The sequence below is a fragment of the Heteronotia binoei genome, chromosome 4 (genome assembly GCF_032191835.1).
Source record: "Heteronotia binoei isolate CCM8104 ecotype False Entrance Well chromosome 4, APGP_CSIRO_Hbin_v1, whole genome shotgun sequence".
Classification (NCBI taxonomy): Eukaryota; Metazoa; Chordata; class Lepidosauria; order Squamata; family Gekkonidae; genus Heteronotia; species Heteronotia binoei.
Window position 1 is genome coordinate 5,630,603 of NC_083226.1, and position 20,547 is coordinate 5,651,149.

General features: G+C 46.7%; 1 protein-coding gene across 9 annotated transcripts in view; it reads right to left on the reverse strand.

Annotated features, from left to right (window-relative positions):
• KCNMA1 (potassium calcium-activated channel subfamily M alpha 1) overlaps positions 1–20,547 on the reverse strand; it is an 866,219-nt gene that overhangs the window by 100,141 nt on the left and 745,531 nt on the right. For 8 of the 9 annotated variants that reach the window (XM_060236723.1, XM_060236715.1, XM_060236714.1 and 5 more), the window contains one exon: positions 9,302–9,425. In XM_060236723.1, the coding sequence (XP_060092706.1) occupies positions 9,302–9,425 (124 nt within the window). Of the gene's footprint in view, positions 1–9,301; positions 9,426–20,547 lie in introns of those variants that run through there. The other variant, XR_009555312.1, reaches the window with a different exon arrangement.

Genomic DNA, 20,547 nt, shown 5'->3' on the forward strand with positions numbered 1-20,547 from the left:
ATTATTTTTTTGACAGACAACAGCTATGGTGCAAATGGCACATTCAGCCCTAACTGCTCATGAAACTGCTGTACAACAGAGCAATCTTACGTAGAGACGCACCTTGCTAACCACTCTGACTTCAATGGACTTAGACGGGTACAGCTCTTGAAGCAAATGTGATCCAACATTGTATTATTGTAATTTTTTTTCTTCTTGAAATAGAATTATCTTTAAAAAAGAATACAACTCTGTTTAGGATTGCACTGCAAATGTATGATTTGTTTGGATCATGTTCTTCCAGATCTGGGCCAGAGCAGCCCCTGGTCTGACTATGTACTTGACATCCCCACAATTACACCCTTATCTGGGAGAACCGCGTTTGACTCTTATCTGGGAGAATTGGGTTTGATTCCCCACTCCTCCACCTGCAGCTGCTGGAACAGCCTTGGGTCAGCCATGGCTCTCGCAGAGTTGTCCTTGAAAGGGCAGCTTCTGTGAGAACTCTCTCAGTGCCACCAACCTCACAGGGTGTCTGTTGTGGAGGAAGAAGATAAAGGAGATGGTGAGCCGCTCTGAGACTTTGAGAAGGGTGGGATATAAATCCAATATTTTCTTCTTCACCCGCAGCAGCCATTTTGTGACTGCCCTCACCACACCATGTCAAAATTCCAAAGGAACCTTTGGGCTGAAAAAGGCTGGGGATCCCCAAATTATATGAATATAATTTCACCTGGGGACAGACTAAATTAGCAGGGGAAGGGGGTGAGAGGTAGAAGCTGAAGGTGTTATTATCAATTGTATCTAAGTTGTGACCCCCCACCTTTTTTTTTTTTTTTGCCCCAACCAAAGATATCACTTTGGTCAGAGCAGAACTTCGCAACACGGAAACTGACTCCAGGCAACTGAGCTGGTACAACAGCTCCCAAGGGGTGTTTATTTTGCCCACCTTGCCCCCGTCCACATTTTTCATGCAAACACAGGGAATTAACGTTGTCACAACCAGACACGGAGGGCACTCCCAGCCCCAATGTCGTTTAAAAAAAAAAACATGCAAACTTTTTGCAGTGGAGCATTAAGGTCATTAGTGTCGTATCTGTTTGAAATATATTTAAAATATTGTAGTTGACATCTGTCGCCCTTAGTTATTAAGCAATGCATGGGAGAGTTGTCTCCAGTGGTCTGGCGCACATTGTAGAATGCGTATCAATTTAAGTGGTGTTGAATCAAACTTGTAACAATTTACTCAGTGGAATTGACTGGTGCATCGATTCCTTAAATGCCAATATTGCAATCGCAGACAATGTCATGGTTATTATACCAACTCCCCAAGGAACGCGAAGAACAAGGTTTTGTCTCCCGATCGTTAGAGTAAACCGGCACTGTCATCGTTATTGGTCACACCATTTGGCGGCTACGGCGAAATCTTGAGAGAGCAGACGTTGGGGAAAGCTTCATCAACTACAACAAAGTAGAGACCGACCAGGGAGCTCATTTCACATATCATCAGTTTTGTCTCCGAGAAGAAGAGTTTGTTCCTCACTACGCTTTGATTCAAGAACACGGACATGAAATGACACCAACTTTCACTGAACTTAACAAACTAGGAGAGGCCTTCTCATTATAGTTAATTAGTTGAGTCAGTTTGATGGCTGACCCCACTTAAGGCATCAAAGGAACATGGAAAGACGCGACGATCAAGAGCATCAGCTGACTTGTCTGAGAACGGAACTGTCGGGACGAGGGCTGCTGCGGAAAACGGGAGGGACGGAACTCCACGCAGAGATGCCATTTTTGATGGCAGGACCGTGTCTCATGATCTGCCTTGAAAATGCATCAAAGAGAGCACCCTTTAGTCCAGGGGTATCAAACTCATTTGCTACGAGGGACGAATCTGACACAAATGAGACCTTGTCGGGCTGGGCCATGTTGGGCCGGGCCATGTGTGTACCTATTTAAGATTAGGTGGCAGAGACATAAATTTTATAAAGGACACAGACAAACACAATTAAACGTGTGTGTTTTTTTAAACAAGCTTAAAACATTAGCACTCATTGATCTTAAAGGTGCTTTCTTTGTAGCTCTCCCATGGAATCCAGGGAACTGGGCAAAGGAAGCTCTGGCTCTTTCCTTCCTTCCCTAAGGGAGGAGGAGGGGGAGGAGCCTCAGCCAATAGAAGGAAGAAGGGCTTCACTCAGTAGCTTTGCTGTGTGATTGAGAGAACCTGGCAAAGCAAGCTATCCCTCCTCCCCTTCTTCCCCAAGGGAGGAGTCTCAGCCAATAGAGAAAATAGAGGTTTTGATCTGTAGTTCCTGTGCAATTGAGCGAGTCTTGCAAAGCAAGCTGTTATGCAGAAGGAAGCAAGAGAGAGGGAAAAGGAAGCAGATGGCAGCCAGTTGTTCGGAGGGCTGATTTGGCCCCCGGGCTGCATGTTTGACACCCCTGCTTTAGGCAAAACATAGATGAACACTGATTGTTGTGTGACCCACAAGATATTAATTTTTCCTTCTTTTTGTTACAAAACACTACCTAGCTGAGGTAAAAGTAAATGTTTTTGGGGTTTTTTTTTTGCTTTTAGATATTTTAGATATTCTTGCTTCTTCCCCCAAAGCACTGTTCTTCCCTTCTCCATCTTTTCCTCCCAACAACCCTGTCAAGTAGATTAGTCTGAGAAAGAGTGAGGGGAGCCAAGGGCAGCCTAGATGCCCAGAGGAGAGCTGTAGGCAGTGAAGTTACCTAAAAGAAGCCACAGATTTCTAGGGGTACATGCTGACACCTGGCTGGCCGCTAAGCTGAGTTAGTGTGAGCTAGCTCATAGCTTTTTAGCCTCCGGCTCACACATTTCTGTCTTAACTCAGAAAAAATGGCCCCAGAGCAAATGAATTGATACAGTCACTCACAACTTTAATGCCAGTAGCTCACGAAATAGAATTTTTGCTCCCAAGAATCCACGGCATAAAGGGAGCATTGGTCCTAAGAGGAAAGTGTGGCTTCCTGTGCTTCTGAGGAAATGGGCACTTGGGCAGCCGTGTTTCCTTTCCTCTATGCTTAGGCGGGGCTTTTCTTGTAGCAGGACCTCCTTTGCATATTAGGCCACACACCCCTGATGTAGCCAATCCTCCAAGAGCTTCCAGGGCTCTTCTTACAGGGCCTACAAAAAGCTCCAGGAGGATTGGCTGCATCAGGGGGCGTGGCTTAATATGCAAAGGAGCTTCTGCTGAATTCCATCTCTGGGCCACACACCCCTGATGTAGCTAATCCTCCAAGAGCTTCCAGGGCTCTTCTTACAGGGCCTACAATAAGCTCCAGGAGGATTGTCTACAGCAGGGGGGGTGGCCTAATATGCAAAGGAGGTCCTGCTACAAAAAAAGCCCTGTGCTTAGGGCCTCAGTCTCATGAAACACTGGAACTCCAATGGGCCCAGAATGCGGCAGGGTGAGTCCTGACAGGAACATGACAGACAGCACACATTCTACCTGTGCTGTGTCAGCTACACTGACTTCCGACTGAGTGTCAAGAGTCTTTCCCAGACTGTATCCTCTTGCCATATAACAACTTGTAATTGTCTGAGTATGACCATGAAAAAAAATCTGTGCATCCCTAATAGTTATCTGAGCAGCTTGTTAACATGGCAACCAAGGTTGTGGCTGGAGGAGACCGGAGAGAGCAATAGATAGTGCACCTGGGATGCAGTAGGGGAGAGGGGGTTGAGGGTGCCGCGCTTTGTTGAATTGATAACGACCGACCAAGGGTATATATGAAGGGCCTTTGAGCTGTGACGTTAGTTTTTGCCTTAAGATGCTTGGAATAAATGCTTAACCATCTGCGTGTTCTTTGACTCTGGGGTCTGACACTGAGTACCGAGTTAGAGTCAAGGTTCTGGTTATACCTTAAAGGCCTTGAGCAGTCTGGGACTGATGTATCTATGAGACCACCTGTTCCACTAACAAATCAGCCAGTATCATAATGCCCCTGTATAAATCGATGGCGCAGTCTCATTTGGAGTACTGTGTGCATTTCTGGTCGCCGCACCTCAAAAAGGATATTATAGCATTGGAGAAAGTCCAGAGAAGGGCAACTAGAATGATTAAAGGGCTGGAACACTTTCCCTATGAAGAAAGGTTGAAACGCTTGGGACTCTTTAGCTTGGAGAAACGTCGACTGCGGGGTGACATGATAGAGGTTTACAAGATAATGCGTGGGATGGAGAAAGTAGAGAAAGAAGTACTTTTCTCCCTTTCTCACAATACAAGAACTCGTGGGCATTCGATGAAATTGCTGAGCAGACAGGTTAAAACGGATAAAAGGAAGTACTTCTTCACCCAAAGGGTGATTAACATGTGGAATTCACTGCCACAGGAGGTGGTGGCGGCCGCAAGCATGGCCACCTTCAAGAGGGGGTTAGATAAAAATATGGAGCAGAGGTCCATCAGTGGCTATTAGCCACAGTGTGTGTGTGTGTGTGTATTTGGCCGCTGTGTGACACAGAATGTTGGACTGGATGGGCCATTGGCCTGATCTAACATGGCTTCTCTTATGTTCTTATTATGTCCCTGGAAGAGCACTACGCTCTTCCAGTTTGTCCCTGGGAGAGCACTACGCTCTTCCAGAAAGCCAGTTTGGTGTAGTGGTTAAGTGTGTCGACTCTTATTTGGGAGAACCGGGTTTGATTCCCCACTCCTCCACTTGCAGCTGCTGGAATGACCTTGGGTCAACCATAACTATGGCAGAGGTTGTTCTTGAAAGGGCAGCTGCTGTGAGAGCCCTCTCAGCCCCACCCACCTCACAGGGTGTCTGTTGTGGGGGGGGGAAGATAAAGGAGATTGTAAGCCGCTCTGAGTCTCTGATTCAGAGAGAAGGGCGGGGTATAAATCTGCAATTCTTCTTCTACTGGTCACAATCTCCTGGTGATCCCCAGCCCTAAAGAGCTCCGGCTGCCCTCAACAAAGGCCAGGACTTTTTCAGTCCTGGCCCCGACCTGGTGGAACTCTCCGCCAGAAGACACCAGGGTCCTGTGGGATCTTTTACAATTCCGCAGGGGCTGCAAAGCAGAGCTGTTCCACCAGGCTTTTGTTTGAGGACAAGGACGGCAGCCAGGCTGGCACCCCCTTCCCCCCACTTGGGGGAAACTGCTCCCAATGCCTGGAAAGCAGAATTACAGCACACTATAAAGTATGTTCATTGGGTTGCAACTGTTTTAAATGGCTAGTTTTATTGATTTTATGTGTACCTTTTATTGTATATTGCCTAAAGCCCGGCATTGGCCAGGATTAGGCGATTCATAAATTTAATTAATTAATTAATTAACTAAATAATAATAACAACAACAACAGCAGCAGCAGCAAATTGGAAGTCAGGACCACTTTTCTGTGTTGTAAGTGCAGGAACTGCCTTTAGCGTCACACAGCGGAAGAGGGCTTGAATATTCCTAAACGTAATGGAATTGCTTTTGCTACGGAAATCTGGCCTGCAAACGTTCGCCAGATAAACTATAGATTAACGAGCTCGTTCATAAATCAGGTTTAAAATGCTGATTTTTTTTAATTGGACTTGATTATTAAACTGTGAAGGCTGTTCAGTCATGTTGATGGCACAGTTATGGATGATCTCTTGTAAAAGATGTGTGTCAAGGATCGCTCGTTTTCATGTACTGGGTTTTAGATTCTCTGCAGAACGGATGGCCTGTTTGTAGGTATTCTATCAAGAAAATTAATGTATTTATGTTCAGATTATCATTTATACTGCAGTGCTTTACCGTACTAAGTTAACTTCAGACTCCCGGACCACTCTGTATGTCTGCAGTTATTTGACTACCTACAGCCACCTCTGGATTTCAGCTCTTTACCCATGAAGAAGAAGATATTGGATTTATATCCCGCCCTCCACTCCGAAGAGTCTCAGAGCGGCTCACAATCTCCTTTCCCTTCCTCCCCCACAACAGACACCCTGTGAGGTAGATGAAGATATTGGATTTATATCCCGCCCTCCACTCCGAAGAGTCTCAGAGCGGCTCACAATCTCCTTTCCCTTCCTCCCCCACAACAGACACCCTGTGAGGTAGATGAAGATATTGGATTTATATCACACCCTCCACTCCGAAGAGTCTCAGAGCGGCTCACAATCTCCTTTCCCTCCCTCCCCCACAACAGACACCCTGTGAGGTGGGTGGGGCTGGAGAGGGCTCTCACAGCAGCTGCCCTTTCAAGGACAATCTCTGGAAGAGCTATGGCTGACCCAAGGCCATTCCAGCAGGTGCAAGTGGAGGAGTGGGGAATCAAACCCGGTTCTCCCAGATAAGAGTCTGCACACTTAACCACTACACCAAACCGGCTCTCTGAAGCAAAAGGATCAGACAGAGTTGTCTAACCCAGAGGTTCCCATTAGTTTTTATTAAATTTTCTTGAGTCATATACAGAAAACAATTGAATTTATTTAATAAATTCAAATGTTCCTGGGTGCAGGAAAGTCCAGTATATTCTGCCACAGTGGGGTGAGGCAGAATATACAGACACAAAGAAGAAGAAGATGATGATATTGGATTTATATTCCACCCTATACTCTGGATCTCAGAGTGGTCACAATCTCCTTTACCTTCCCCCCACCACACACACACACAACAGACGCCCTGTGAGGTGAGTGGGGCTGAGAGAGCTCTTACAGCAGCTTCCCTTTCAAGGACAACTCCTGCCAGAGCTATGGCTGACGCAAGGCCATTCCAGCAGCTGCAAGTGGAGGAGTGCAGACTCAAACCCGGATCTCCCAGATAAGAATCCACACATAACCACTACACCAAAATGAGTGCCATAGGAGGTGGAGCCAGCTACAAAACGGTTGCTACCTTCAGTCACACAGAGAAGATTCTTGTGCTCAGGACTTTTGTTGCGGCAGGAACCCCTGCTGGTGGTTACAAGATTTTGGCTATTCTATTGAACTAGAGGAATGGGAAAAAATCTGGAAACAAAATATTAAATTGACGAAATCAGCAGTCTTCAAAGAAAACTTGTATAAAATGATGTACCGATGGTATCTGACCCCTGAGAGATTAGCCAAAATGAATCCAAATTATAATAACAAGTGTTGGAAATGCAAAAAAGTTAAAGGGATGCTCTTCCACATTTGGTGGAAGTGTGAATTTGCTAAAAAGTTTTGGATACAAATTAATATATGGATTCAAAAAGTCTTAAAAAAAAAGGGTTAAACATTCTCCTGAACTCTATCTACTGAGTATATGTAAAGAACATCTATCCCTAGCAGAAAAAAAATTGCTAATGTATATGATTACCGCTGCTAGGATACTTTATGCGAAATATTGGAAAACTCCCCAAATCCCTGACAAGGAAGAATTTTTATTCAAGTTATTAGACTCTGCCGAAATGGATATTCTGACCAGATTGAGAGACGGTAACTGGCAGGAGTGTACAAAGACCTGGAAACCAGTGTATGTATGGGCAAAAAGTATTGGGTTTGTGATGAGATAATAGAACTGTTATAGTGTAAAGCCCTCAAAACTCCATATATGTGTGGGATGGGTAGGTGGTGGGAGAGTGACGGTGTGTGGGTTTTCTTCGTTTTTTCTATGTCAGTATTGTATCTTTTCTTTTGTGCTTTTTTTGTAATATTTTTGTTTCTGTATGTTCTTGGTTCTCAATAAATCATCTTAAATTAAAAAAAAAAAGGAACTCCTTTGCACGCCTTGATGTAGCCAATCCTCCAAGAGTTTACAGGGTTCTTATTCAAGGGCCTACTTACTGTAAGCTCTAGGAGGATTGGCTCCATCAGGGGTGTGTGGCCTAATACGCAAAGGAGCTCCTGCCACCAAAAAAGCCCTGCTTGTGCTATGGTGCAAGCTGCTGCCAAAGCAACATTTAAAAAAAAAAACCTACACAGCCAATCAAACCTCCAATGGCCAATCAGAAGCCCTGGTGGGCAAAAGCTCCACCCGCCCCTGCTTTCTAAAACACCTGGCAGGTGCTATGAAAGCTGGTGACAGGCCCCATGTTGGGACCCCTCGGTTTATGTTCTTATTCCATTGCAAAGTGGTTAGAAAGGTGCGTCTTTGCTTGGGACTGCACCGTTGCACAGCCGTTCCATGTGAAGCTAGGGTGGCATGTGCTGAAATCATAGTAGCTGTTGTCTATCAAAGCCAGGGGTGGAATTCTAGCAGGAGCTCCTTTGCATATTAGGTCACACCTCCCCGATGTAGCCAATCCTCCAGGAGCTTACAAGGCTCTTTTTTTGCAAGCTCTTGGGAGGATTGGCTACATCAGGGGTGTGTGCAAAGGAGCTCCTGCTAGAATTCCACCCCTGATCAAAGACAGGTGGTGAAGGGTACCATGGCATCCCTAGGCACCATGTTGGGGACACTTGGTCTGACCCATGGTTAATGATGGCTTTGTGAACAAGGAGTGGTAGGACAGGATAGCAAAATGGGCTATAGAATACGATCATGGAAACGGCAGTCATTCTTACACAAAGCAATTTGTGGGGCTTCCAAAAGACAGTAGTAAGGGACTGGCATGCCACCCTTTACTCCACAGTCCATGTGTTGCTCACCCTTGGACCTGTTCATCACCTAACTTGGTTATAAGCAAGATCATCAACGCAAGAGTCCTAGCAAATAAAACACTGGTGGTTGGATCCCATGCATCTGTTCCATTAATGGAGGTACATTCCTCCAGTACAAGAATAGATAGTGTCAAGAGGGGATTGGATAGACATATGGAGCAGAGGTCCATCAGTGGCTATTAGACACAGTGTACTGTGGGAACACTCTATCTGAGGCAGCGATGCTCTGTATTCTTGGTGTTTGGGGGGTGGGGCACACTGGGATGGCTTCTAGTGTCCTGGCCCCACTGATGGACTTCCTGATGGCATCTGGTTTTTTTGGCCACTGTGTGACACAGAGTGTTGGACTGGATGGGCCTTTGGCCTGATCCAGCATGTCTTCTCTTATGTTCTTATGTGACACAGAGTGTTGGACTGGATGGGCCACTGGCCTGATCCAACAGGGCTTCTCTTATGTTCTTATGTGACACAGAGTGTTGGACTGGATGGGCCACTGGCCTGATCCAACAGGGCTTCTCTTATGTTCTTATGTGACCCAGAGTGTTGGACTGGAGGGGCCACTGGCCTGATCCAACAGGGCTTCTCTTATGTTCTTCTGTGACACAGAGTGTTGGACCGGATGGACCACTGGCCTGATCCAAAATGGCTTCTCTTATGTTCTTAAAAGAGGCCAGGAAAGGTTGTTTGCACTGGGGAAATGTACCACCTTTAATGGAAGAGATTTGACTCAACCAAAGTGTTCTTTTCAGATACTCACCAAAATAACCTTTTCGATATCCTTGCCTGTACACCAATGAAACATGCCTGTGGAGTCGTATTTTTTCACGCTGCAATCCATATTGTCGACTTGTTCATTGCCAGGTATCAATAAGGGGTCATGTCTGAGGAAGAAAACACAACACGGATAACGTCGGAGGAAGCCGGAGAAGACCTCAGGCACGGAGAAGCAGGGCATGTAACATGTCTTGACACACCCACTTTAGCGCAGCTAATAAAAACAGATGTGATTAATTTTTAAGCGCAGGGAACAGACAAGAAGCCCACCATTACCTTTCATCAGTAATCACCCTGGTTAAACTTATCTTTCCAACACCTTAAGGTTCATGGATGTTTTCCTTCTCCGATTGCAGGAGGCTCTATTAGCGTTGGCGACAAAGGAGAAGCGATAGAGATGGAGCCCCCACGCTGACTGACTCGCATGAGGCCGGGAAGCCAATTGCTGGCTTTCTCCGCATACCACTTCCGACGCGACGCCCTTCAAAGTAAAAGCTTTAACAGGCGGCGTTTTAAATATTTCAACAATTTGCCCAATTGCATTTTGCTTTCCCAAACTGAAGCCCTTTAAAGATTCAGCAGTGTGTCATTTTGCGGCAAGCTGACTAACAAATGCCCACATCAGGGATACATGATTTTAATACTAAGCAACAATGTCAGTTTCCCCTCCCTCAGTGCTAGAGTAGCCATGGAAACCTTCAAAGCAACTAACAACAACAACCACAAAAGCTCAGTTCCAGAAGTCGGTGTTGCTTGGAACAGCAAGACTCCTCTGAAGATACATCTGCAGTTCCCAAGGACTAGGCTAGATCTCGAATTGCAGAACACCAATTGCAGAAACACCAATTGCAGAACGCCAGGCAAAATATCTCAATAACAACAACGATAACAATGATGCGCGACGCCTTTTGTCATCACATATCATTGTGAGATAAGGAGGCAAACTCACTTTCCGGTCTAAATTTTGGGTTGTTAAATGTTTTAATGTATTTTGTTCTATGCATTTTCTCTATGCTTTGAGCCATGTAAGGAAGAAAGGCAACGAGTCAGTCTTTTAAATAAATAAATTATCTTCTCCTCTCCCAACTCCAGGATGTTGTCCTTGTCATAGAATCATAAGAGTTGGAAGGGACCTCCAGGGTCATCTAGTCCAACCCCCTGCACAATGCAGGAAACATGTCTGCCTCTGCACAGCGACCCTGGACGTCCTTGCCACCTGAGTTCTAACCAGGACCGATCCGGATTGCTACCCAGAGGCAGGTAATGGCAAACCACTTCTGTTTCTTTCTGCCCTAACCTGGATGGCCCTGGCTAGCCTTATGTTATCAGATCTTGGAAGCTAACAGAGGTGTTTTGCCATTGCCTGCCTCTGTATAACAACCCTGTGTCAAGAGAGACTCTTGCCATTAGCCGGGGAATACTTTCACTTTCCACTGTCCCTGCTTTGCACCGCTACTATCTCTGTGTAACAAGTGAAGCATTCCTTCCGCCTAGTCTCGGAGATGGCCAAGGTCGTCTCTGTCTGATTATGCTCACACTTGCAATGGGCGTGGGAAAGAACTATGGGAGAGGGATTGCTTGCTTTGTACCTTAGGTTTGAATTAGTAATGGTTTAAGTCTGAACTATAAGTAGGAAGCAGAGGCCCGCCAGTTTTCGCAAATACCGTCTTGCTCCGACCTCTCATGTATCAATAAACAGCTATTCTTGCAACGGACTGTCTCTGATCATTGAACTGCTGGGGACTTGACACCCTGGAGGTCAATTCTTGGGTGGTCTCTCATCCAGCTACTAACTAGTACCAACCTAGTTTGGTTTCCAAGATCAGACAAGATTGGGCTAGTTTGGGCTAACCAGGTCAGGGCATGTAAGGGTTTAGCAACTCCTAAAACCTTTACGTGGGTTTTCAAGGCAAGAGATGTTCAAAGATGGTTTGCCATTGGCTGTTTCTGAGGAGTGACCCTGAAGTTCCTTGGTGGTCTCCCCACCAAGTTCCAATCGAGGCCTACCCTGCTTAACTTCTGAGGTACAATGAGATGCGGCTAGCATGGGTGCCCTAGCATGGGTCTAACAGGGCATGGGTGCCCTAGCACAGGGGTCCACAACCTCCAGGCTGTGGACTGGTACTGGTCCATGGCCTGTTAGCAACCGGGCTGTGGAGTGAGGTAGAGACCTTCACCTACTCCTTACTTAAAGACCCCCATGGGGGGCAGGGACAGGGTGTGGGGCCAGTCTGAGGCAGCAAAAAACCCAGCATCCCCACCCCCACTGGTCCATGGAAAAATTGCCTTCTGCAAAACCGGTCCCTGGTGCCAAAAAGGTTGGGGTCACTGCCCTAGCAGATGTGGAAGAATGTTTCCCCAAAGTGGAAAGTTTGAAACCCACTTGGCCAATGAACAACATTTATGTTTAAGGGGCTGTCTCCAATTATCAACCTTTATGGCCTCCCATCCCATCCCATCTGCCTCCACTGCAGCAGCATCGCACATGCTGGGGACTGAATAAGGTAATGCGCTCCCCTCCCCCTCCATCTAACTTGCCCTCAGCTTAATAGTGTAGCTTGGGGACCCGCGCATTACTGCAAAGGCACAAATGGAGAGTCTGTGGAAACCTTTAACAGAGAGGGAAGGGAACTCTACCACTTCAAAATTAAGAGCATTATTTTAAGCTTGATAGCCAGAGGCTGTACGTTCTCAATGCGCAGCAATAACCACAATTTTTGTGCAGGGAAAATAAATAGAGACCAATTGTACGTGCTTCAGAAAAGCTACTGAGCCTCATTTCTCACATCTCTCTCTCCCTGACCATATAAATAGCCTCCACTGTTCTTATGGCAAAAATTATGTGCGCCTGAGTTAAAGCGAAGAAGAAAGTACAATCTTTTCCAGGGTTTTTGCAGAGCACATAATGCCACTTAGCGTCAATTAAACTCAAGAGAGACACTAAACGCCACGCTGCAGCCGCAGCCCCAAAAAGCCTGCCTGGAAGACAACAGCCTGGAGCAAAACTGCAAATCCCTTTCCCAGTAAACTGGCTGTGAGAGAGCTGACGTCGCGTTCAAAAGAGCCTGGCTTCTGGGGCAGGCATTTTGCAAGGATGCTAACGCATCCCGTGGCCGTTTCAAACTCCAAAACATCTTCTGACTGACCTGAAAATGGCAGGAAGAAGTCAAGAGGATGAAACAGATCATGGGCATTTTTCAAGAGCTCTCCAATGTGTGCCTTTCTGAATACTGGGGGGGGATTTTGCTACTTGTGACAGGGACGGGCTGCTCCCAACCATACCTACATAGGAACACAGATGAAGTTGCCTTCTATTGAATCAGACCTTTGGTCCATCAAGGTCAGTACTGTCTACTCATAAGAACATCAGAAGAGCCCTGATGGATCAGACCAGGGAGGGTCCATCTAGTCCAGCCTCCTGTCTCACACAGCAGCCAACCAGTTCCTCTGGACAGCCAACAACAGGGCATAGAGGCTGGGGGCTTCATAAGAACATCAGAAGAGCCCTGATGGATCAGACCAGGGAGGGTCCATCTAGTCCAGCCTCCTGTCTCACACAGCAGCCAACCAGTTCCTCTGGACAGCCAACAACAGGGCATAGAGGCTGGGGGCTTCATAAGAACATCAGAAGAGCCCTGATGGATCAGACTAGGGAGGGTCCATCTAGTCCAGCCTCCTGTCTCACACAGTGGCCAACCAGTTCCTCTGGAGGGCCAACAACAGGGCAGACAAACCAAGGTCTTCCCCTGGGAAGAACACCAGAAGAGCCCTGTTGGATCAGACCAATGGGGTGCATCTAGTCCAGAATCCTGTCTCATACAGTGGCCAACAAGTTCCTCTGGACAGCCAACAACAGGGCATAGAGGCTGGGGGCTTCATAAGAACATCAGAAGAGCCCTGATGGATCAGACTAGGGAGGGTCCATCTAGTCCAGCCTCCTGTCTCACACAGTGGCCAACCAGTTCCTCTGGAGGGCCAACAACAGGGCAGACAAACCAAGGTCTTCCCCTGGGAAGAACACCAGAAGAGCCCTGTTGGATCAGACCAATGGGGTGCATCTAGTCCAGAATCCTGTCTCATACAGTGGCCAACAAGTTCCTCTGGACAGCCAACAACAGGGCATAGAGGTTGGGGGCTTCATAAGAACATCAGAAGAGCCCTGATGGATCAGACCAGTAAGGGTCACCTAGTCCAGCATCCTGTCTCACACAGCAGCCAACCAGTTCCTCTGGACAGCCAACAACAGAGCATAGAGGCTGGGGGCTTCATAAGAACATCAGAATAGCCCTAATGGATCAGACCAGTGAGAGTCCATCTAATCCAGCATCCTGTCTCACACAGTGGCCAACCAGTTCCTCTGGACAGCCAACAACAGGACAGAGAGGCTGGGGGCTTCATAAGAACATCAGAAGAGCCCTGATGGACCAGACCAGTGAGGGTCCATCTAGTCCAGCCTCCTGTCTCACACAGTGGCCAGGCAGTTCCTCTGGAAGGCCAACAACAGGGCAGAGAGACCAAGGCCTTCCCCTGAGAAAAGCACCAGAAGAGCCCTGTTGGATCAGACCAGTGGTCCTTCTAGACCAGCATCCTATCTCACACACTGGCCAGCCAGTTCCTCTGGAGGTCCAACCATAGAACATAGAGATCAAGATCTTCCTCAGATGTTGACTCCTGGCTCAGGGACTCAAAGGCTGACTGCCTCTGAATCTACTTGGGCAGAGGTCTTTCACAGCACCTACTGCCTGGTCCTTTTTAAACTGGAGGTGCTGGGCATCGAACTAGGGACCTTCTGCAGGCTCTCCCACTGAACCATGGCCCCTTCCCTCCACACACACCCATCAGTGGTGCTACCAATTTTTCACCAAACTGGAATGTAATTCTGATCACAACTTCATTGTAAACTGGTCATGAAACCTTGGTGAGACTTAATTCTGAAGAGACATACAAAGACCAGAGAGTGTCTTAAATATACACTTTCTTTTCACGCCCTTGTAAACTGGAGGCATGTAAGGCAGAGTTGCTCCACCAGATTTTTGGTTGAGGACGGCAATGGGTACCATCTTATGTGGCACTCCCCCCCTCCCCTCTTTCTTCTGCTTGTGGGATGGTAGAATCACAGAATCATAGAGTTAGAATGAACCTTCAGGGTCATCTAGTCCAACCCCCTGTACAACACTTAAGAACATAAGAGAAGCCATGTTGGATCAGGCCAATGGCCCATCCAGTCAAACACTCTGTATCACTCAGTGGCCAAAACATATATATATATATATACACACTGTGGCTAATAGCCACTACTGGATCTCTGCTCCATATTTTTATCTAACCCCCTCTTGAAGCTGGCTATGCTTGTAGCTACTTCACAGGAACTTCACGAATACGTCTCCCCCACACATGCATTACCAGTGACCCCTGCTCCATACCCTCAAGATGGCAAACTGGCAACCTTGCCAAACTGGCCTGGAGAAAAAAATTGCTGACTGACCTCCAAAGTGGCAATCAGCATTTCCCTGGGCATGCCAGAAAGGGGCACAAGAACTAAGCACTGATGCAACCTTTCCTGCCCTCCTTCTCATTATTTGCCTAATTCACAGAATCAGCACTGCTGTCAGATGGCCATCTAGCTCAGCCACCCTGAGCCTGCCTTGGCGGGGAGGGCAGGATATCAATCAATCAACCAATCAATCAATCAATCAATCGAATGAATGAATGAATAGCTTCTGTTTAAAAACCTCCAAGGAAGGAGAGCCCATCACCTTCCAAGGAAGCCTGTTCCACTGAAGAGATTGCAAGCCACTCTGAGACTCTGAGAATCGGAGTGGTGGGCGGGATATAAATCCAATATCTTCAGTGGGAGAGAATCTGCCTTGTATACCGAAGGTCTCAGGTTCAATCCCCAGTGATTCCAGTTAAAAGGAGCAGGTTATAGATCGTGTGAAAGCCCTGGAGAGCTGTTGCCAGTTTGAGAAGACAAGATTCACCTTGATGGAAGAAAGGTCTGATTCAGTAGAAGGCAGCTTCCCTTTTTTACGTTTAGGGGAGGGGCAGAGGATCAGTGATAGAACACTTACTTTGCATGCAGAATCAGAATCATAGAGTTGGAAGGGATCTCCAGAGTCATCTAGTCCAACCCCAGGTTCAATCTCTGGCATCTCCAGTGAAAAGAATCAGTCAGGAGGTGATGTGGAAAGCTACTGCCAGTCTGAGTAGACAACACTGACCTTGATGGGCCAATCGTCTAATTCAGTATAAGCCAACCACATGTTCATGAGACTCAGGAAAGCTTATACTCTAACTCCCCTTTTTGGGTGATGGGGGTGGGTCTCAATGTGCCTGTATGAGCATCTTCAACTTTCCATTTCCACCAAAAGTAATGAAGAAGAAGAAGAAGATGACTGCAGATTTATACCCCGCCCTTCTCCCTGAATCAGACTCAGAGCGGCTTACAATCGCCTATATCTTCTCCCCCCACAACAGACACCCTGTGAGGCGGATGGGGCTGAAAGGGCACTCACAGCAGTTGCCCTTTCAAGGACAACTCCTGTGATAACTTTGGCTGACCCAAGGCCATTCCAGCAGCTGCAAGTGGCGGAGTGGGGAATCAAACCTGGTTCTCCCAGATAAGAGTCCGCACACTTAACCACTACACCAAATGACCTGGTTATCTAGGGTTTTTGGGGAAGGAGGCAGGCGCCTAGCAAGTGGGCCCACGTCTTCCGAGATGCTGTGGGTAACGTCTCACGCCTACCCCATTCCCTCTTACAACCGCCCTAACAAATTGTGGCAATTAACATGCTGTTAGTGTTAGATGTCGGCAGCAAATGCAGGTGCTAATAATTGAAAAAACATTTAGAGCTTTTACACCCCAGCTGAATATTTCATCATGTGCTGGATGTTTCGTTCTTCGCTCAGTGGGTCTCTGTCACTTCAATCTTCCCTGACTGCTTTGATTGGCGCTCCAAAGCTCCGCCAGGACGGGACTGACGGCTCATCACAGGCAGGGCTCCGTCGTCGACTGCGGCAGCTCGCTGGGACTGGCTGCAAAGGTTGTCACGCGGCTCTGATGGAACTCTGCAAATGTTTTGTGACTAATACACCCAACATTTGTCAGCTAGCATTAGCCATTCCCGGTGACCCTTTTCAGTCTGCACCGATGGCATTAAGTTGTAATGAGAATTTGTCACCAGCGCGTGCGCGTGCGTTGCACTAATGACACTCTCCGGCTGACCTTTACTTTCACAAACTTAATCAGCAATGAAATTTCCAAGGGGACTCGGAGCACATAGAAAAGAAGCGCTTCCTAGGTATGAGAGAGACGTCCACACTTCCAGTGGGGTTCTTGCGGGGGCAGCCTTTCTTGTCAGATTGAAGAAATGATAGTAATGGAGCTGCTCTTCCAGCTGTGCTTTGATATCCCTAATTCACAGGATAGTTATTGATAACTCAGATCTGATGTACGTCTGAGTAGACTTCCGCATGCGGGGAGGGGAACATTTGGATCATTTTACTCCTGGCCTATCTATAGCATTGCGCAGTCCCCTAATCGGTTTTCAGGCCTGAAATTTGGTAGTTTAAGGTTTTCCAAATTGGGGGAATTTGTTTCCACTGCTCTCAGTCAGTATAACTAATCTGGGGGGGGGGGGGGCTGAGAGAACAACAGCCCTCAGCCGGATAGCCTAGGCTACCCCCAAGCTGGTCAGAACTAAGCGGGGCTGGTCCTGGTTAATACTCAGGGGGGAGACCACCAAGGAAGTCAAGGATTGCTACGCAGAGGCAGGCAATGGCAAAAGTATCTACGGTACCTGCCTATCTATGGGACTGCCTGTCACCACATGTTCCCCAGAGGGCACTGCACCCAGGGACACAAAACCTACTATCTATCCCCGAAACAAGGGAGGCCAGACTGTGTTCCACACGGGCTAGGGCCTTCTCAGTGGTAGCACCAGAAATGTGCAATGCCCCTCCCACGGAGGCCATAAGGGCCCTGTGGGATCTTTCTCAATTCCGCAGACAGACCTTCAACACCTAAACTGGGAGAGGACTGCCACCCTACACTGCCGAGGAACTATGATCACTGTAGGACCACCGTCCGAAGGAAGAAAGATCCCACCTATACTGAACAGCACCATGAAATGTATTTTTAATTGTCATTTTAAATTGTAATCTTAAATGTTTTGCATGGACCATTGGCCGCCCTGAGTTCGCTTGCGGAGAGGGCGGGATAGAAGACTAAAGTAATAAATAATAAATACATAAATAAACCACCTCTGCATCTATCTTGCCTTGAAAACTCCAAGAGGGGTTGTTTTACAGTAAGAGTGGTTCAGCAGTGGAATGGGCTCCCTAGGGAGGTGGTGAACTCCCCCGTCACTGGCAGCCTTTAAGCAGAGACTGGCTGAACGTTTGTCGGGGATGCTCTCGGCTGGTCTTGCGCTGAGCAAGGGGGTTGGACCGGAGGGTCTGTATGGCCCTCATAGAGTTGGATGAGTCTATAAAAATCAGCTGCAATTTCACAGCAGTTTCCAGCACCACCAGAACACCATGGGCATATTTCACCGTTAGCCTCTCTTTTGAGTCTTCTTTTAACTCTTGTATTTAGGATTGAGATAATCTGGCAGGGTGTATGTTTGGTGTAGTGGCTAAGTGTGCGGACTCTTCTCTGGGAGAGCCCGGATTGATTCTCCTCCACTTGCAGCTGCTGGAATGGCCTTGGGTCAGCCATAGCTATCGCAGGAGTTGTCCGTGAAAGGGCAGCTGCTGTGAGAGACCACTCAGCCCCACCCACCTCGCAGGGTGTCCATTGTGAGGGGAGAAGATATAGGAGATTGTAAGCCGCTCTCTGATTCAGAGAGAAGGGTGGGGTATGAATCTTCTTCTGAAACCAGCCTGTAAAACTAACTGTATGATCTTAAGTAGATATATTTTAATATATATATTTTAATGGCAAACTAGAATAATGTTCATATGTATGTTACATGTTAAAATCAAACCTCTGAGAAACCTCTGCCCTCATTTTAACCCAGAGCTAACATTACAACAGACTCTCATTTATTGTACTTCACACCCAGGATACATAATGGGTTTAGTACATGGACATCAATCTGCTATTCCAACTTAATTACCCTTCATTGTTTTTTCAGCCCAGTTAACATAACAAACACTGGACCCCAACTTGTGACTCTTTTAGTCTGCTAAAACAACATTTCCATGACTCTGCATGCTAACTCACTGCCCACTTCATCTATATTTAGGACAGCTTGCCATTCTGATGAAGTGTGCTTCTAGCACACGAAAGCTTACATTTTGAATAAAACTCTGTTGGTCTTAAAGGTGCCATTTGACTCTTGCTTTGTATGATCTTAAGTATACCCTTTAAAAGTATACCTTTCAAAAGGCAACACGTAACTCTGCTTAGGTTACTGCAATGGCTAAGAAGCACCATCACCAGAGAATCGGTCTCCTCGACCAATTACTTGACATTCCATCTGAACGGACGATTCGAATCTTCTCAATTTGATTGTTCAGCCTTGGGTGGAGGGGGGGGGGAGGAGAGATTGTGGTGAGCTGGCTGCATGGAGCATGGCTCAAGTTTTAGCAACTGATTTTACATGCATCAGTGGTGGCCAATGAATTCCAAAATTCAATCCACTGGACTTCATACTAGCAGATGGAGCGAATGCGGTCTGAATTTTCACAAAGCAGCATGTGCAGAAGAGTTGTATCAGTGCGCATTCACGCTTTCTCTTTCCAGGGCCAATTTATTTTATTTATTTATTTGATTTTAATTATATCCCGCCCTCCCTGCCAATTCAGATAATAAACTTTTGATCATTTCCAAACAAAAGACTTTACATTTAGCCAGTGTCGATTAAATGTTGAGCTAGAGGAACAGACAGGTAAGCAGCTCCATGATAGCTTCAGCTTCCGATTTAAAGTTTTAAGAGCAATGTGCTAAATGGGGACTGAAGCATGCAATGGCGCTCTCCGATGCCTGGTTCGCCTCCTATTTATAATTCTAGTAATTTATTCTGAAGCATTTCCCCTTCTCTGTCTTACAAGCTCAGTACAGCGTAGAGCAATATATGGACAGAGCCATTTGCATAATACAATTCTGCATTAAATAGGAAAAAAAAATATAGCCTGCACTTGTGTGGCAGAAGAAAAGCTTAACACCACCCAGTCCCCAAACCAACATTAGAGTTCCAGAGGGTACCCATGACTCTGACAGCACGTTAGAGGCCAACGAGCTTCTTGGACAGAAGCACCATCAAGATGCCTCAAATCTTATTTGGTGCAGTGGTTAAGTGCACAGACTGTTATCTGGGAGAATCACGTTTGATTCCCCACTCCTCCACTTGCAGCTGCTGGAATGGCCTTGGCTCAGCCATAGCTCTTGTAGGAGTTGTCCTTGATAGGACAGCTGCTGGGAGAGCCCTCCCAGCCCCACCCACCTCAAAGGGTGTCTGTTGTCGGGGGAGAAGATACAGGAGATTGTAAGCCACTCTGATTCAGAGAGAAGGGCGGGATATAAATCTATAGTCCTCACCTTCTTATTGGTCTCCTAGCTGCCACCAGACTTGAATCTAGTTGACCAACATGATCACTAACCTGACATGGAGAATGCCATTTTAGAAGAAGAAGAATTGCAGATTTATACTCCGCCCTTCTCTCTGAATCAGAGACTCAGAGCGGCTTACAATCTCCTTTATCTTCTCCCCTGTGAGGTGGGTGGGGCTGAGAGGGGTCTCACAGCAGCTGCCCTCTCAAGGACAACCTCAGAAGAATACAGTACGTACAACGCATCATCAAACAGAAATCAAAAAGTGACAGCTGCCCCTCCCCCACAATTTCCTCATTAAACAGCTGCCCCTCCCCCACACCAGCCCCCACCTCCTGATCAGTAAATGAATGCCTGACGTAGTGGGATTGTACTTTTTTGCTGCCCCTTCTAATACATTAATTGTAACCATCCCAGCATTTTCTTACACATTAAATCCTAACATTTACCTAGCCACCTAACAGCATTTTAGATGCCTATTCTAATACATTAATTGTAAACATATAGCATTTTCTTACACATTAAATCCTAACATTTTTCTATCATCTTCAGTGCCTGTTCTCAGAGTGAGACAAAAGTATTTGACCTTAAAAGGTCAAGTGCTGAAATGTATATCTCGCAGACGTGGGAGGATATTCACCCTGTGAGAGAGAGCAAGAATCTTAGCAAAT